Source organism: Pipistrellus hanaki, assembly GCF_964339955.1.
Source record: "Pipistrellus hanaki genome assembly, chromosome: 6".
Lineage (NCBI taxonomy): Eukaryota > Metazoa > Chordata > Mammalia > Chiroptera > Vespertilionidae > Pipistrellus > Pipistrellus hanaki.
The window spans coordinates 70,371,262-70,389,958 of NC_140508.1; the positions used below are offsets into that span (position 1 = coordinate 70,371,262).

At 41.8% G+C, this 18,697-nt stretch overlaps 1 protein-coding gene across 1 annotated transcript in view; it reads right to left on the bottom strand.

Annotated features, from left to right (window-relative positions):
• Positions 1-18,697, bottom strand: part of DCC (DCC netrin 1 receptor) — an 893,480-nt gene that overhangs the window by 245,239 nt on the left and 629,544 nt on the right. Inside the window, exons 8-9 of the mRNA XM_084888913.1 lie at positions 12,958-13,114; positions 1,166-1,320 (exon numbers count right to left, since the gene is read on the bottom strand). Coding sequence (XP_084745039.1) covers positions 1,166-1,320; positions 12,958-13,114 — 312 coding nt within the window. The remainder of the gene's footprint in view (positions 1-1,165; positions 1,321-12,957; positions 13,115-18,697) is intronic.

Sequence of the window (18,697 nt, forward strand, 5' to 3'; positions counted from 1 at the left end):
GACATTACCTAGGAATTTAAATCCAAACAACCAAGAAAACAAAACATTCTTAAGAACAGAAACCTGGGAGTGGGGTCAACTTTATGGGCACATGACCAGAGAAATTGCAGGAGGACCCGAGGTCAGAGGGGTCATGCCTGGAGTGTGATTTCATGTCTTGCTGCAGCATCTTAGTCCTGCAAATTACGTAGAGAGTTCTGCCTGCAACTCTGCATTCCCTAAAGATTGTCTGCAACCTGTACATGATTATGGCTTTAAAGATGCTACCTGAGATTTTATTTCTGTAAGGCAAATATTTCTAAGACTTGTGCTGCTGGCCCACCCCTCTCCCACCCTCCAATTTGTTCCCATCTTGTCCTTGTAATGGTCACCAAGTGGAAGAAAGAATGGAGATGCTGTCAAATGTAGAGCATGAGACCAGCATCCCGACGACATATCTGAGCACACCTGCTCTCTCTTCTTCAACATTTTAAGTTTAAATAAAAATAAGGCTGTCAAACTAATCATAACTCATCAATCTTTTCAAAATGACATCAGAAATTTAATTTTGTAAGATCAGAAGTATTTTTAGGGATCACTGACTTATAAGTTGGCCAAAGAACACTGAGCTGCTTCACTCTGTGATCACACAGCTCAGTAGAGTGGTTAGCAGACAGTGTGATTGCACAGCAGGGACCATCTGTGTATATTTCTTGAGTCTTGATTCCTACTTGGGATATACCTGAGAGCATTGGGTGCATGTTTAAGTTCTTTACTAAGTCCCTGCATTGAGAAGTCCTTTGCCATCGTTATTTTACCTTTGATGCTCCATTCTCATAGACAAACTTGGGAAATCTGAAAAAGTCAATGGAGGAAGCTGAAACCCCATGTTGACTATACAGTACTGGCAAGTAGAGGAGGTCACTCACTCACATAGGAAGTAAATACACAGACTGTATGGAAGGATTAGGCCTTTGAAGTTGTTAATTTGCCTGTAAGGAGAGATGTCCCAACTGGGGAGGCCATTTTGTTAACAGTGATCTTACCTTTAAAAATTCTTGAGTTAAATACATCGCTTCAAACATCTTCCTTCCATTTTCTCAAGAGATTTCTATGAAAGTATTCAAGGATATGGCTAGAGAAGAGAAACACTTTCTAGATGCCACCCTTCCCTTTTCATACTCACACTCAGGCTGAGTGGCCACTTTGATGGGCTGCGAACTCTCCCCCGGCCCCCACTCATTGTAGGCCACCACGCGGAAGGTGTACATGGCTTCTGGCTTCAGGTTCCCCACCGTGAGCTGAAGGGACCCAGGCTGGGTTGTATTCAATGCTCGTTCCCTGGAAAATCAAAGTTATAGGGAAAGATTATTCCAACACCTCTACTTTTAGCCCAAACCTTACTTAATGTTCAAGAGTAGCTAGATAGAAAAAAGGTTGCTTCCTTACTTAATGGGACATAATCCAAGACCTCTGAAACGTACTATGGGAAACAAACTGAGGGTCTACAAGTGAATGTTGCAGGGTGACTGGGGAGTTTGAGTTTGTGCCATTTCCATGAAACTTGAATATTCAAGTATTTTCCCTTTGACACTTTATAAATTTTTATTTAAACCTTATGACACAGAGCTATATGAAAGAAAAAAAAACATCTGGAATGCATTTCATAAGCTTCCAGCTAATGACAAAAAAATCAAGATTTCAATTATTCCACAAATTGGTCTTTGCCAGTAATGTCCACAAATGCATTTCTGCATTTCCTTTCATTGTACACGAGGAAAAGGCAGATGCTAAGTGTTGATGTGAGTGGAGCATGAGCTCCTGTTGTTACATTAAGAGCAATTAGTAAATGGAAGTGGGTCCCCATCTGTGCAGAAACAACAACACGTCTCCTTGCCTTGTTCTTTAAGCACCACCTACAGGTGTCCAACTCATTTCCCAATTAAAACTTCCTCAATGGTTCCCAACAAATGAATCAATCTGCTGGTCATGCTGGGATTTATATACTTATTAAGAGAAAACAAACTCTATGGACACGTGCTGATATGTGATAAACAAGAACTACTAAAACTACTCTTTAAAGACATACATGATTTTAGACCTTTATACCCTCATTGGCTTCATATAATAGATTTGGTGAAGAGGGAAATCCTTCTAACCTAGTCAACTATTTCTTAGTATTTCTATTTATAGATAATATCTCTTACCTCTCCATGGAATTATATGTAGGTTTTAATTTTGCCATTTGGGTTTATTTGGTTTTGGGAGATATGTAGAGTGAAACTTATTATTTTTTTTCTGCCAGGGCAAGTTAGCTTCCAAAAAGAGAAAGACAAACTTTGAAGGGAATGAATGGTGATTCCTGGGCATACATATTAACTCTAAAATCACTTTGACACAGCAGAGACTGGCTGACTCATCCTCAATCCTTTCTTCTTCATGGACTTACTTCCTAGCCCCCCTGAAGTCTAAATAAGGCCATGTGACCAAGTCTATCCAATGGGTTTGAGTGTGTGTGATGTGTGCTGACTCTAAGGCTAGCACAGAAAAACTACACATACAGGATGGGGCAAAATTAGGTTTACAATTGTTCATATGGGGAATGATACAATAATTAATATATAATAACCTATAATAATAAAAACATAATATGCTAATTAGACTGGACAGCCGAACAACCTTCCAGACGTCATTCTGGATGAAGCCATGGTAGCAGGGGCCTAGGTTGAGGTGGTTAGGGGTGATCAGGCAGGTGAGCTTTTCGGGTGATCAAGTAGGCAGACGAGTGATTAGGGGTGATCAGGCAGTCAGGCAGAGGCATTAGGGATAATCAGGCAGGCAGGTAAATGGTTAGGGGTGATCAGGCAGGCAGAGTGATTAGGGGTGGTAAGGCTGGCAGAGAGTGGTTAAGGGTGATCAGGCAGGCAGGCAGGTGAGCAGTTAGGAGCCAGTGGTCCCGGATTGTGAGAAGGATGTCTGACTGCTGGTTTAGGCCCGATACCACAGGGATCCCTGCAGGATTGGGCCTAAACCAGCAGTTGGACATCCCCCAAGGGGTCTCCAATTGCAAGAGAGTGCAGGCTAGGCTGAGCCCCCCTTCCATCGCCCGGGGCATGTATTTCATGCACTGGGCCTCTAGTATGAGAATAAACTGTGTTTCACATACTCACAACTGTAAACATACTTTTGCCCTCTCTATATGGCTTCCTTCATGTTCTCTACCTACAGCTATAGGCTTGAGGCAGGTAACCATGGTGAGCTGGAAAGCCATATACTAATGATGGAGGAAGCAAAGTTTGCACAAATTCTGAAGAAGAGCTGAGAGAAGAACTGTCTTCACTCACAAACATCTTTTTTCTATTTTATAGAATCAAACAGCTTTTAGCGATTATTTGTTGGAGCTGTTAGCATTATTTTATCCACTACTGCTAGTACATTAAAATATGTACTCTGGGTCATTACCAGGGGTTATGAGGAGGGAAGAATGATGAGTATAAAGTTTCAATTGTGGGAGATGGTAAATTTCTCAAGATATAGGATAGTAATAGTTGCACAAAAATGTGAAAGAACTTAATGCCACAGAACTCTGTACTGACAATCATTAAAACTGTAGACATTATGTCATATAGATTTTACCACAAAGAAAACACATACACACACATCTTATATTAATCTGGATGCAGCCCAAGGTTTAGATATTTCTTTAAAATATGTTTTTTTTTATTGATTTTTAAAGAGAAAGGAAGGGAGAGGGAGAGAGAGAGAAACATCAATCAGTTGCCTCCTGAACACCTCCTACTAGGCATCTAGCCCACAGCCCAGGCAAGTGCTTTGACTGGGAATCAAACCGGCAACATCTCAGGCAACCAACTGAGCCACATTGGCCAGGACTATACATTTCTTTAGAACTGCTGTGTTAAGTTGCTTTAAGGATGAATTGTGACATAGTGGGGAGAGCTTGTGACTATGTGAGATTCAATATTACTCTAAAGTAGGTAAGAGTAAAATCATCAAAACATGTTTCACGTGTCACATGTCACCTGCTCTCTTCTACCAGACCAAAATTATTTAGGACAATATGTTTCTTTATAAAAGGAAATCCTCACAATCAGATTGTATGCCTTGTGGATGTGAATTTTTGCATCTTATTTAATTTCTTTTGGGAATAAATTTTATATACATTGTCTAATATAGCCCTTTTATATAGACAGGGTGGTTTTATTACTGTTATTTTATAGATGGGAAAGAAGAGTTAGAGAAATATCCTCCCCCACCCCAAAGTTAATGGATATCAGAGAATGAAATCTAAGCCCAGAATTGGTATCATTCCACAGTAGTGGCAAAAGGAGGAGCCTGTTTGGATCAAGGGCACTTCGTGTAGAAGCATGAGACCCTAAAGGGGAAGACGGCACACTGGGCATTCGGAATCCTCTGTGGATGAATTAGTCTATGACCTATTGGGGGTCATTTCCTCTTTTCTAGACCTTCAAGCAACATAGTTGCCATGGAAGGTCAGATTTTCATACCAAACCTCTTGGCTATCTATAAGAAAAGACAGCGTTAGAATTGACATTATTTTCATAACTACTAAATAATTTAGATGAAATAGCTGTGTTCCGGGACATGCTGGCAAAACCCTTTGAACAGGCAGTCTTCAAAGGAAAAAATGAGGCCAAAAAATTTGGGTATGCACAGTAAAAATGTCCACAGTCATAGAACGAAAACATCACTCAGATACCAAAGGGGATACTGGACTTCATTACAACAAAGGGAGTATTTGGTGTCCTCCACCTCCATCAGCCTCCCAAAATATCCCAAATTAACAATAGTCATGAGAAAAATGATGTTCACTCTTATGGACAATGGGTCTTCTCTCAATGTTACAGAAAGTGTGAACAAAGGGTCTTTAGAAAATACTTCATTGGGAGTGGTCTGAAGGAATACAATGTAAGCCAGTACAATCTGCTTTAGAGAAACATGGCTTCAGAGACAACTTCACGGGCCCTCCTCTAACCATAGGTTATTCCTGCCCTAGATTGTCCATTCATTTCTTCAATATGGGCTCTTAATTTTAAATAATGATTTAACTGTATGTACCTTTTTCTCCCCAGAGCTCTATTGATCACACCAAAATGGGGTGGCAGCAAAATGCTACGCAGACTGCAGAATGGATTCAGGAGTCTTCATTGGGCGAGGGGAGGAGAGGGTGTTTGGGCTTCCTCATGAACTCATCTTAGCCTCAGGTTGCTTGGATGCTAATTGTTGCCATAAAAATATTTTCCTTAGAGAGCTTCTAAAGAATAAATGCAAACCATCTCAAGTAGCAGGAGTGGTGCCCGATACTCCCTATGCAGTGTTCTCTATATGGTAGTTAGCGCTATTATTTTTATTATTACTACAAAACACAACCATAACCTCAGAAGAAAAGAAGTGCTCTTGAGTTCAAGAAAAGAACTTTTCCACAAAGTATTCAGCTATAGGGATATGAGGAAATTAACTAATAAAAGGCATAATCATCATTTTTTTTAAAAGGAAAATAAACAGATTGAACTGAGCTATGGGCCTGCCCCCATTATTTAAAAAATGTTCTGTCAGATAAATTTTGCTTGCAGAGATAAGTTAAAAATTTTTTTTTATTTTTATTTTTTGATAAGCCAAGAGGTTCTGAAGAACAAAGAACAGGGGATGTTAAGACTTTGCCCAATTATGGTGTTCGGGTGTCCTGCCTGTCACTGTCATTGCCCTGACGGCTCCTGGCTTTGCTGCTTCTCAGGATGTTCTCTCCAATGGCTCTGAAGACGTAATGACCCTTCAAATGCGCAGAGCTCAGGGTCATGGTGTCTACTGTCAGACAAAACTTCATCACTTCACTCCTTGCCCCACTCTGAGTTAGCAGTGTGGGGTTCATGCAAGTTCAAAATAAATTGACTGAAGTAAAGGAAGTAGGTCACATGAGCTTTTTAGAATCCATTCATATGAAATTCATTCCTTGAGAATCCACAGAGAGTGCAAGTGCACAACTCGGTCCCCTCCCGCTGGCTGAGAAGCTGCAGGCAGCCTGCCCGCTGGCACCTGCACACCGAGACCAAGAGCAGGCCATCTGCAGGCACTGCCCCGTGCTGAGCGCTGGGGTTCCATGGCTGAGGCTCTATGGGAAAGAACGGCTACGCTCTAAAAACACACACTCTGAACCAGTCACAGGATCGCTGCTGCTTTTCTGAGCTCAGCCTGTGAGTCCTGACTCTCTGAAGTCACAAAAACAAACAGGTGGCGAGGAACGTGAACTTGCATGAGTTGCATGGAGACCCGACCCCAGTTGGGCTCCAGTCTCTTGCGCCCGGAGCCAGCCCTGCTCTGGTTTGCACTCACAACACATTGCATCAGGACAGCTTTTCCTGATCCTTCTTCACTGGTTTCCCAGCTATTCTATCTGCCATTGACAGGGATTCTCTTCTAACATACACAGGCGGTTGACTCCATGCCCTCACCTTGAGTGTATTATTATCATCCTATGGAAAATGCAACCTCAGCCCCTTGGGACAAGAGCCAAAGACTTTCAAGCCATGGGGCTGACTTTTTTCACACTCACAGGCAGTCACCAAGCCTCAACACCAGATCTCATCCTCACTCCTCTTCCCCTGTTTTGCTGTCTAGCATCGGTTTTGTTCTGTTTCCTGGAGTTGCCTTCTCCTGACTCGCAGTGCTTTCTGGATTTGGGTTTGGCAAAAGCTTGTTCATTCTTCAAATCCAATTCAAATGACATCTCCTGGCCTTAGGTTCCTACCATTATGTCTTCTGATTCCAGTGCATTGAAAGTTTTCTCCTTTGTGCTTTCGCTGCTATTAGTTTACACATCTACTCTAGCACATATCCCACTGCATTGATAGACATATCTGTCTCCTTGACTCAATTATGAATTATTTTAGAAGAGAAACCATGTTCAACTTGTATTTTATTGACACTCAGCATATATACCCACTGGGTCTAAAGAATGGCAATGTTGCCCTAACCAGTTTGGCTCAGTAGATAGAACTGAAGGGTCCCTGCAAGCTGAAGGGTCCCAGGTTCGATTCTGGTCAAGGGCATGTACCTTGGTTGTGGGCACATCCCCAGTAGGCGGTGTGCAAGAGGCAGTTGATGGATGTTTCTCTCTCATCCATGTTTCTAACTCTCTATCCCTCTCCCTTCCTCTCTGTAAAAAATCAATAAAAATATATTTTTAAAAAGAATGGCAATGTCACTGGTGTTCACATTTTTTAATATTGAATGCATAGTATATAAATGGGAAAATTTTAACAGAAGAATTGCAAGTTATCTCCATGGCCTGTGGTCACATAAATACCCATGCTCCATCCTAACTTAGTCCCATGGGTGGCCTTGACTTGCGCTCCACCTTCCTGCATCTCGCTTTCATTATGTGAAAACTGAGAGTGTGGAATCTACTCAGAGAAGTCTTTCCCATTCAACATCCTTCATGGGCAGAGAAAATCACCTGTGTGCTTTTGGCTTTGTCTTTAGCTGAATCCAGCACTTCTGTATTTACATCTCAGAAGTAAACAGAGATCAAAGATTAAGCATGATACTGTTCTTAGTGGGTCATTTGTAACATGTCTCCAGCACACAGTCTAAGTAAACACATGCTGTTTTGCCTAAGTGTACTGGGGTGTTAGCACTTGTTACAGCTGTGAGGTGAGCAACAGATGCTGCCTTGATGTAGAAAACACCTAATTAGTTGCTTTGAGGGCCAAGAATTCTATTTTGTCCTTTGTCCCTTTGTAAGGAAGAGGCTCTGTTATTTTTTAATGGAGAGATTTTTAACATCTTCTCTTTAATGGCTCCACTTTCATTTTTATTTCCTTAGTGAGAGAAAGAATGGTACAATGATGAGAAGATTTCAAAACTGAAATATAGTGTTTGCTAGAACAGGGAGCATTTTTCAAGCTTTTTCATCTCACGGCACGTATAAACTAATTACTAACCGACACATATATTTCTTTGCTAATCTGATAAAAAAAAATATACTTTTGATTTATTCACACCGATGACTATTGTGTTGGCTGTTGTCATTTCATTATTAGACAATCCAAGGCAAACGAGGTCAGGTACTGCATTTTGAAAATTCTTGCAGCGCCGAAACTGGTTTGGCTCAGTGGTAGAGCGTTGGTCTGTGAACTGAAAGGTCCCAGGTTCGATTCCAGTCAGGGGCATGTACGTTGGTTGTGGGCACATCCCCGGTAGGGGGTGTGCAAGAGGCAGCTGGTCGATGTTCCTCTCTCATCGACGTTTCCAGCACTCTATCTCTCTCCCTTCTTCTCTGTAAAAAATAAATCAAATATATTAAAAAAAAATTCTTGTGGCACACCAGTTGAAAATCGCTGGAATAGGAAACAGGGTTCAAAGTGACAATGGCAACAAAAGAGACAGCCACCCAAATGTCACACTCCTGGTCACCCCAGCCAAACCTTTTGCTGTCTTGTGTCTTGAAGAGGAGGCAGGTTCAGAGGTGAGTGGCCACCAGACAAAACCAAGTGCGGGATGGAGATCACCTTGGTCAGAGGGATTTCCACTGCGTCGGGTTAAAAACTGTTTCTTTCTAAGCATAGGCTGAGAAATGGGCTTTTAAACATTTGTTTTCACATAATCTGTGTCAGCATCTAGTACACTCCTAAGAGACTAGTCACAGAATAAATACTGCTACAACAAATAAGTTCTATCGTGGAAAAAAAGTTTTGGGTTAAAATTATTTTGTTGGCCGAGACCGGTTTGGCTCAATGGATAGAGTGTCGTCTTGGGGACTGAAGGGTCCCAGGTTCGATTCCAGTAAAGGGCATGTACCTTGGTTGCGGGCATATCCCCAGTGGGGGGTGTTCAAGAGGCGGCTGATCGATGACTCTCTTTCATTGATGTTTCTAACTCTCTATCTCTCTCCCTTACTCTTTGTACAAAATCAATAAAATATATTAAAAAAATTATTTTGTTGGATTTTTGCCCCTATAACAATACCCCTATAATAAATCTTATTCACTCTTTTGGTCATCTTCTAGTTCTGTGTTATTGTTTTGTTTTGTTTTTTTTTTGCTTTTGGTGGGGGATAGGTGAAAGGGAATCTTATCTTTCTCCATTGCAGTTATCAGCTATGTGTAGACACATTCCTGGTTTATATATCAGGCCTGAACTTCTCCTCTGAGCTTCTGTGGCCTAATTTCAAGGGCCTGCTTGACATTCCCCCTTGAATACTGTAAAGGTATGTCAAACCAACAAGTCTGAAATGGAACTAATGCCCTTTGTTCCCAAATCTGGGTTTTTCCAGTATCCTTACCTCACTCAGCATATTGCCCCTTCCACACCCTCCCATTTCCAGAATACCTAGGAGCTCTCTTAAAAAATCCCCTTTCCCTCACCATGAATGTCCAAGCCATCACCTGGTCCTGTCAGTGTTGTTACCTAAATATCTCCAGAATCTTTCACCTGCTCCATCTCCACTCAGACCCCCTTAATCCGACCCAGCATCCTCTCCAGCCTGGACTCCTGCACTGCCTGCCAGAGGGCTCCCCAGCGCCCACCCACTACCTCTGGTCAAACTTTCAATCCACAGTCACCATCACCCTCTATAAATGCAAGTCTAATTGTAGCCTGGACATTGTGCACACGCTCCGTAACTTCTCTTACAGAAGTGTGTTCCTTCCCTTTAGAGCTCTCCACTCGGTGTGTGGTTATATTCTCCTCAGTAGAATGATCCTCCCAACACTATTAAACTACCTCTAAAGAGACTGTTGGATTCTCTATTATTTCAATCTTGGTGCCAGGCAAGTGAATAAAGGGTCACTCATTTGTAGATGGCATCCTTTTAAATATCCATTCGACTCACTGGAAGAATTAAATCCCAGTTCTCTCATTCTAAGACCTCTCTGAGGTGGAAAGGACGGGGCTGACTTTCACTGAGGAGCAGAGTGACAACAGGGCCATTCCTGCTGAGTCTTAAGCCAGGGCCAGACTGTGGTGCTTTGGATTCTGAGCCTTGTTCTCCTTCCCTCACAACCCACTCCTTCACCACAACAAGCTTCATCAGTTACTTGGTCCTCAACACTGCAGAGCATGGGAAGAACATGTAAACACCATGCTGAAGATCTGCCTGGCCAGCGTGGCTCAGTGGTGAAGTGTCCACCTATGAACCAGGAGATCGCGGTTCCATTCCCAGACAGGACATGTGCTGGGGTTGCAGGCTCGCAGGGGATGGGTGTGCGGAGGCAGCTAATTAATTGTTCTCTCTCATTACTGATGTTTGGATCTCTCTTCCCTTCTCCCTTCCTCTCTGAAATCAATAAAAAAATATATTTTTAAAATGACAGAAAATCACCCTAGCTGGTTTGGCTCAGTGGAGAGAGTGTTGATCTGTGGACTGAAGGGTCCCAATCAAGGGTACATGCCCAGGTTGCCAGTTCACTCCCCAGTAGGGGACATGTAGAGGCAGCTGATCAATACTTCTCTCTCATCATTGATGTTTCTCTCCCTCTTCCTTCCTCTCTGAAATCAATAAAAATATATTAAAGAAGAAAATCCAATGCACAATGAATTCTAAAGTGAATCCTCCATGTCAATCATGAAGAGCTGCTCTCTACTCCCGAGCAATGAGCAGGGTTTCCCGGGGCAGCATAAAGCACCGCATTGCATACAGCCCTGCACATTGAAGACCCTGACTTTGTTCTGGCACAAAGTTAGCATGTGACCTTGAGCATGCCGGGGCTATCTCGGAGCCCTCCTGCTTTATTTGCAAAAGGAAGATACCCGTCACTTATCTGCCTACCTCACAGGATCATGGTGAGGATTAAATTGAATGATGCTCATGAAAGTGTTTTTACACCTCTCATCTGAACTCCCGCAGTCTTTCTATGTAGCACTTCTAGCAAATATCTTTTACTTTGTATGGTACAGTGAGGAGATCACTGGACTGGAAACCTGGCATTTAAATCCTGCTTTTAGTATTTACTAGTTATGTAGCTCTTCAGGAAATTTTTTTTGAGACTTTCTGAACAGAGCAAGGCATGCTCATCTGTAATATGGAGATGATCATTCCTGCTTTATCCAAGGATCAAATGGGCTAATGTTTGTGAAAGTGATAAAGTTCTTTCTAATTATGAACTGGAGAATATCTGCATTCCACTGAAGTTCATTTTTCACCTACACCATGGTTTGTACATGGCACTGCAAACAAGAATGGAGTGCTGATGGGACACCAGGAGATGGGCATCACAACCTTACATGTTGAGTCAATTATGATCCCAAGTGAGGAATGCAAGGCACTAGTAATTGGCTCAAGGCCACACAGCTAGTAAAATTCTGAGCCAGGATTGAAACCCATGCAATTCAATTCCAGAGCCACACAGCCTTAACCTTTCGGCAACACTGTCCCACACTCTATAAGTAACTTTAGATCCCTAAGTGGGCAGTATGATACTCTATGCATGGATTTAAAAGTTTGCTCCTGTAAGTGTTATATGGTAATAAGTGATGCAAATAAAGTAAGCCATCAAGTCAGAAAATTCTTAGAAATAAGCCTACAGAGGAAATTCATGTCATAACTCTAAAAATATATATCAAGAGAGCTTGGCTCTTTTCCAGATTGATCAGTTAGGAGGAAGTTAGGCAGCATTGAGAGCGCCTGCTTTAAATTCAGGCCTGTATTAAGTCCTGGTCCCTCCACTTGCTAGCTATATCCCAGAGATGCAAACTTCTTCCTGAAGGGGGATGTTTCTGTTGTGAGAATTCGGTAAGACAACTGCTGTCAGATGCTCAGTCTGGTACCTGGCACAGTAAGTGCTCAATAAGTGCCTGCTCCTGTTATCCATGCTTCCTCTGTGGGCTTGGACATGTGATTTTAGCCTCCCCAAAGCATCCATCTCTAAGTGTTCAAGTAGGAAGAAGTTCAAGTAGAAGGAGTCAAAAGATCTCTTTCAAGTTGAATCATTTTTAGGTGCTAAGGGGGAATAGATGTATCTCTCTGAAGCCATTGTGTCTTGTGAATTCTGACTTTCAGGATCTAAAATTATTCTACTCTCTGATTTATGGAGTGAAGGCACCGAGGTGGATGAATGAAAAAATGTTTACTATGGCACTTGCATTTATTGCCACCATTAACTAATCGGGCAGATTAATGATAATCTGAGCTAGAGTAATTTGTCATTGCTAATTTGAGGCAAATGTTCAGTCCACAACCTTTAGGAAGTTATTGTGTTAAGGAGTTAAACAAATATGAGCAAACAAGCATCAGAGCTCAGTAACAGGTGGTTGAGCATCATCCCATATAACAAGAGGTCACTGGTTTGATTCCTGGTCAGGTTACTTGACCAGGTTTTGGGTTTGATTCCCTATAGGGGACACAAAGAAGGCAGCTGATCAGTGTTTCTCTCTCACACCCTTGTTTCTCTCTCTTTCTCTCCTTCCTCTTTCTCTAAAATCAATTTTAAAAAAACATCATATATAATAAAATGCTAATATGCAAATCAACTGTATGGTGGAATGACCAGTTGCTATGACATGCACTAACCATCAGGAGGCAGATGCTCAATGCAGGAGATGTTCCCTGGTGATCAGTGCACACCCACAGGGGGAGCTCTGCTCAGCCAGAAGCCCTGAGCTGGGCTCATGGCTAGCGAGCACAGTGGTGGTGGCGGGAGCCTCTCCTGACTCTGTGGCAGTGCTAAAACTCTCAGTCAGACATCCCCCAGAGGACTCCTGGACTGCAAGAGGCATAGGCTGGGCTGAGGGAACTCTCCTTCTGAGTGTACAAATTTCATGCACTGGGTCTTTAGTGTTTTATGGGCAAAGGAGTCATAAAGTCTTCATTTTGTAATGAGAGAAGGACACAGAGTAGATTCCACAGGTCTCCGAGGTCCCTGCCAAGAACGCCCGCTGCCAGCGCCCCACAGTGTACCTCTAAAGAGAGGGATGGCTAAGCTGGGCTCTACTGGTAGCACTTACCTGTTGTCACCTTCTCTGGAGAAAAAGACGGTGAAGGTTTGAATGTTCCCTTTTGCTTCTGCGGGTGGGCGCCAGCTGAGACGGATGAACCGACTGGAAACCAAGACGGGAACCACATCTCTGGGAGCAGTAGGGAGCACACTGGAGCTTGGGATCGCTGAGGAGAAAGGAGAGGAGGCAGTCAGAGATGTTGATGCCACAGGTGGGCAAAGGGCAGGGAAGCAAAGCAGACCCAACAGCAAACACAGAATGGCACATCATGCAGATGCTGCGGAAATGAAGACAAACCAGGAAAGCAAAGAGACAGTAAATGGAACCAAAGGCATAACAGGAGTCCTTGGAGTTTATGAAAAGGTAGTTAGTTAATTGCATCTGTAATTTGATTCATATTTTTCCAGTTTGTAGTAATCATGAGATCAATGACAATAAGAATAAATGCCCTATTGAAGTATGAAATGGGGAAACATGACCATGGACATGCACATATTGATAAATGCCTCAGGTAACCAAGTAGCTATAACAGAACCTCATTCCTCTCAGAGCCTGTTTACACTTTTTTGTTGTTGTATAATTTGAGGAGCTTTCCTATCATTTCCTAAGACCACAGAAAACTTAAAGAAGTAAATTAAAATTGATGAAAGCTAACAAAAAGTAGAAACTGTTCTCATGAACTTCCTGCTAGCAAGGGAAATGCCAAAAAAGAAAAAAAATCACATAAAGATAGGCAACTGCACCTATCAAAATTCTCAAAATCTGATAATTGTTATTCATAGGAAGCACTCAATCATTCACAATTGCAAAACTGGTTTTTTACACTTTTGGGGCATTCCTAACCTGTATTAGAAGTGTTTGATTGTGTGTGTGTGTGAATTCATAATTCACCTTTGCTGGAAAGATATTTTCTTCTTATGTGTTCAAGTCCCCAGGTTTGGGGAATGTGATTTTCATTTTGAAGGTGAGTTCAGGCCCCACAAGAGCCCATGTGCCTACATTTAATCTTCAAACTGGCCTCTGTGCTCCATTTGTACCCAGTTCTTATGAAAGGTAGTCTCCTTTCTTGCATTCTCTCCCTCCTTGGGCCTAGTGCCAGGAACTGCACACCAGTTAGCTAGAAATCCCATTTGAGGGGCAGGGGCCATCTCATTTCCCAGTGGTTCCAGAAACATTATCAATTTACAATACATACCAGTGCTACAAAGGGAGAGGTTTTAGAGAACTGCAGAAAGCTTTCAAAGTAATTTCTGGCTCTGCAGATTCTCAGCCCACATCTTCATGGGTATAACTTCCCCTTGCTTTCTTGATCAGCACAGAATATGAAATAAATGGAAGACTGGCAAGAGCATCGCCAATCTTTTGTGGCAGAGTGGAGAGGAGTGGGTGGGAGGCTGATGCCCAGATAGGTAGCACCTCTGTCCAGAACATGGGTGATAGAAACCCTCTTGACAAAAGCCCTTACTTGCATCCTCCATGGACAGCGCCAACCAGCACCATGAAGGGAATTCATTCCTCTCTCCAGCTCACTGCCTGCTTCCCCTCCAAGGCTGCTAAACTCACTCATGTCTACACTGTCCTCTCAACTGTACAGCCCGAAACACCAGTGGTGGCTCCCATTCCCGACTCTCTCCCATTCGCCCCTTTGGGGATACCCACTCCTGGGCAGCTCACTTTATCTGCACGGTCACACTTACATCCACACCATCACTCTCCCCTCCCAGAACTGTCACGCTCTCTTCCAGCTCCTCTGCTTCCCCTGCCACTCGCCTCCCATGGGGGTGTTCTCTGTGCAGCGTCCAGAATAAGCTGGTAAAGGACACATCTGGCCCTACCACTCCACTTTTTATTACCCTCCAGGTCTACTCTTTCCCTCAGAAACTCCAGACTTCTGAGTCTGCTTGTGGGCCTGGCTCCTGTTGATCACTTTTTTTGGTTTGCTTCCTCCACAAAGAGAGAGTATTAGAAAAGGACTTAAGTGTAAACGCTTTATTTGGAAGGTGATCTCAGGAGACACCCTCGAGGAGTGGGGCAGTGAGACAGCAGGGAGAGAGCTGATAGTTGTCGCTGTAGGAAACTGAAGGGAGCCCCCCTGGGGACTCTGGGAGTCAGGGTCCCACAAGCCTCTGAGCGATCCACTTCTGAAGGAAGCAGGCGGGGGTATGGATCTACCATCCTATTCTCCTCCACTCGTTGAGGATGATTCCCAGGGAGTTGGCCCTCCTGCATGGTAGCCTAGTGCATTCCTATCACTGCAAAAATGCCACCTTTGGGCAAAGGCGTGTGGGTGTCCACAGCAAGCAGTGATCATTGGCTCTATTCACTCACCAAGTACTCTAGGCCAGTGGTCAGCAAACTTTTTAGTCAACAGAGCCAGATATCAACAGTACAACGATTGAAATTTCTTTGGAGAGCCAAATTTTTTAAATTTAAACTTCTTCTAAAGCCACTTCTTCAAAAGAGACTCGCCCAGGCCGTGGTATTTGTGGAAGAGCCACACTCATGGGGCCAAACAGCCGCATGTGGTTTATGAGCCATAGTTTGCTGACCACTGTTCTAGAGCATCTATCCTATGTCAGCCCTTCTCCAGGCCCAAGAGAGAGTATCCTCGGCAGCTTCTGTGGAGACTCCTGGCTCTTTAGCGAGCTTTGTGGCAAAGTGAGAGGGTAGGGTCGGAGGTGCATGCTGAGCCACGGGCAGTTCCTAGGGCCATGGCACAGGCAGCTCCCACCCTTGAGAAACCCACCTCACCCACTTAACGCCCACTTTCCTCTTGACTTAAGTGCCTGTCCTTTGGTAAGATGGACCCAACACATTCACAAAATATGCATCTACCAGGTACTGATTCATATCTATAAAATTAAAAAAGAATGTCTAAAAATCTATAACATAATGAGGAATCTTATTTTAAAATAAGGTTCAACCTAACAAATAAATGTCGAATTAAAATAAAATCTAAAAATGTCTGTCTGAATAAAGTCTATTGAAACGATCTGTCTGTCCTCAGTCAGTGTGGCTCAGAGGTTGAGCATCAACCTATGAACCAGAGGGTCATGGTTTGATTCCAGGTTAGGGCACATGCCCTAGTTGCATAGATCCCCAGGGCGTGCAGGAGGCAGCTGATCAATCATCAGTGATGTTTCTATTTCCCTCTCCCTCTCCATTCCTCTATGAAATCAATAAAAACATATTTAAAAAATAAAACAATCTGAGCAGCAAGACTTTAGAGAGTGTTACTACCTAGTTTTGGCCATGGAGTTCCACTACCTTATGCTCTCAGCTGAAGCCTATGAAAGTACAGACTTCAGAAGTCAATTTGGTGAAATTCTTTTTTTCCCCCCGTGTTTTTTTTTTTTTTTAATTTTATTTTATTTTTTAAAATATATTTTATTGATTTTTTTACAGAGAGGAAGGGAGAGAGATAAAGAGCTAGAAACGTCGATGAGAGAGAAACATCAACCAGCTGCCTCTTGCACACCCCCTACCGGGGATGTGCCCGCAACCAACTTATATGCCCCTGACTGGAATCGAACCTGGGACCTTTCAGTCCACAGACCAATGCTTTACCACTGAGCCAAACTGGTTTCGGCTTGGTGAAATTCTTTAAAATGAAAAATATTCATGCCATTTGACTAAGCATTCGTATGTCTGTAACTTTTACAAACGAATACCCCATTTATCAATGAATTGATGTGAAATCACTGGACTTTTCCTCAAAATGTAATGCCTGTACATATTATCAGTTTAAAGAAAAGGGGGTTCTTACAGAGTGTTTTTACAAAAGATTTTTTAAACACAAAAGGTGATCAATGATGACTTTAAAAAACCTTTGGAAAATGTTCAAGTTGGAAAATAATTTTTAAAGAACAGGAGAGAAATTTTCAAATTCTTTTTGTCCCACAGCAGCTCACTTATGGATGATACCACATCAAAAGTGATCTGGGTTTGCCATCCACTCAGGAACTGCCAGGAAGGAGCGCAATGGAGTCTCCAATTCAGATGCTCTCCTGCCCAGCTTCCCTGAGTGCCTTCTCACAGAGCTGGTCTACACTCAGATCGCACAGTTAGAGCTCAGAATAGAATCAATCATGGAATCTTTACTTCAATTTAAACGGTCCTTCTATGAAAAAGAAGGGGCTCATTTTTCACAAAGGAATAGCCTCTTGCTTTACACAGGGAAATTAATTTTGTTCTTACTAATCCTCCATGCTTTCTCTCAATAGTAACTTGTCTTCACAGAGGTCTCACTCAATAAGGAACCAATCAGGACTCCTTTTCTTTGCTCTTGGAGGCCTAATCTTCACTCTGGCCCTAATCTCTCTGGCCCATTACTGTTACCATGGTTACAGCTTCTGTTGTCATGGAGAAGAGGAGTTGAATTTGCCACACTCTAACATAAGACTTTTTTTTTTTTTTGTAAAGAACTTCTATAAAAAAAATTATCATAGCAGTAGTAAGAGGTAATTTCTGAAAATAATATAAATGGGAAGAATAGATAGTTTTGAAACAAAAAGCTAAGAATAACATTTGTATGATGTTGCTGCAATAGCCTTGGTAATAATTATATTATTGGGTGAATTTTTCTATGAAGCTACATTTTGTCTAGAAACCATAGACTTTTGTTCTGACAAATTTTTAGTATGTTGTTACATGAATATTAATTTATATCTGTGCTAACAACAGTGCCTGACCTTTACTTCTATGAGGCATATGAGAGATCATAAAATGTATTCACAAAATCACAAAAATATTTAATTTGCATTAAATATCAAACAACCAATAGGCTTTTTCCCACTGTCACTCCCCATGTTGTTAACTGAAGTACTATCAGTGTAGCCACCAGGTCAGCTAGATGCTTTCTTCCATGAATCTCCTTATTATCTTGAAGATTTAATAAAAATAAAATATAACTAGATAATATTAGTGATGTGACAGGAACATTTAATTGTCCTAAGAGCAAACATTTATTTGATTTTGGCATTTTTTTCCTTTTTCTTTTTTTCTTTTTTGTGCTCTTTTGACACCAAACTCTAGCTTTTAATGGTCTAATGGAGAAGTAGATAAAAATTAAAATTTTGGTTAAAGTTTTTATAGTTTTAAACTTAATTTTACAACCTTACCAAAACAAAGTGTGGCTGTTTATATTTGTAGATAACAAAATCACATTTTTATAAAACTTCACTTATTTTCAAATTCAGAGAATCAGGGCCTTTGAGCTAGTGTATTAATAACCTTATACAATAAAGATAATTTAAAATTTGTGTCTAAAAAAAGTGATTTGAAACTATTTCATTTTAAATGAATATGAACTAGATGTTAATAAGTTATAATATTTCATTGAATTTTCCTCTTTACATAAAATAATTTACTGGATTAGTATCTAAAAATGAATAACCACTTCTTATTAAATGTCTATCATGTTCCTATTTTTATGCTTGTAAGAATTATTATTTTTCTATTTTTAAATATATTTTTATTGACTTCAGAGAGGAAGGGAGTGGTAAAGAGAGATAGAAACATCAATGGTGAGAGAGCACCATTCATCAGCTGCCTCCTGCACACCCCCTCCTGGGGACCCAGCCCACAATCCAGGCATGTGTCCTGACTGGGAATGGAATCTTAACCTCCTGGTTCACAGGTCAACACTCAACTACTGAGCCACACAGCTGGGCAAGAATTATTTATTTTTAATTCATGTTCTTTTGCCCTGAGAGGATAGAGAACTAAACTGTTAGACAATTACAACACT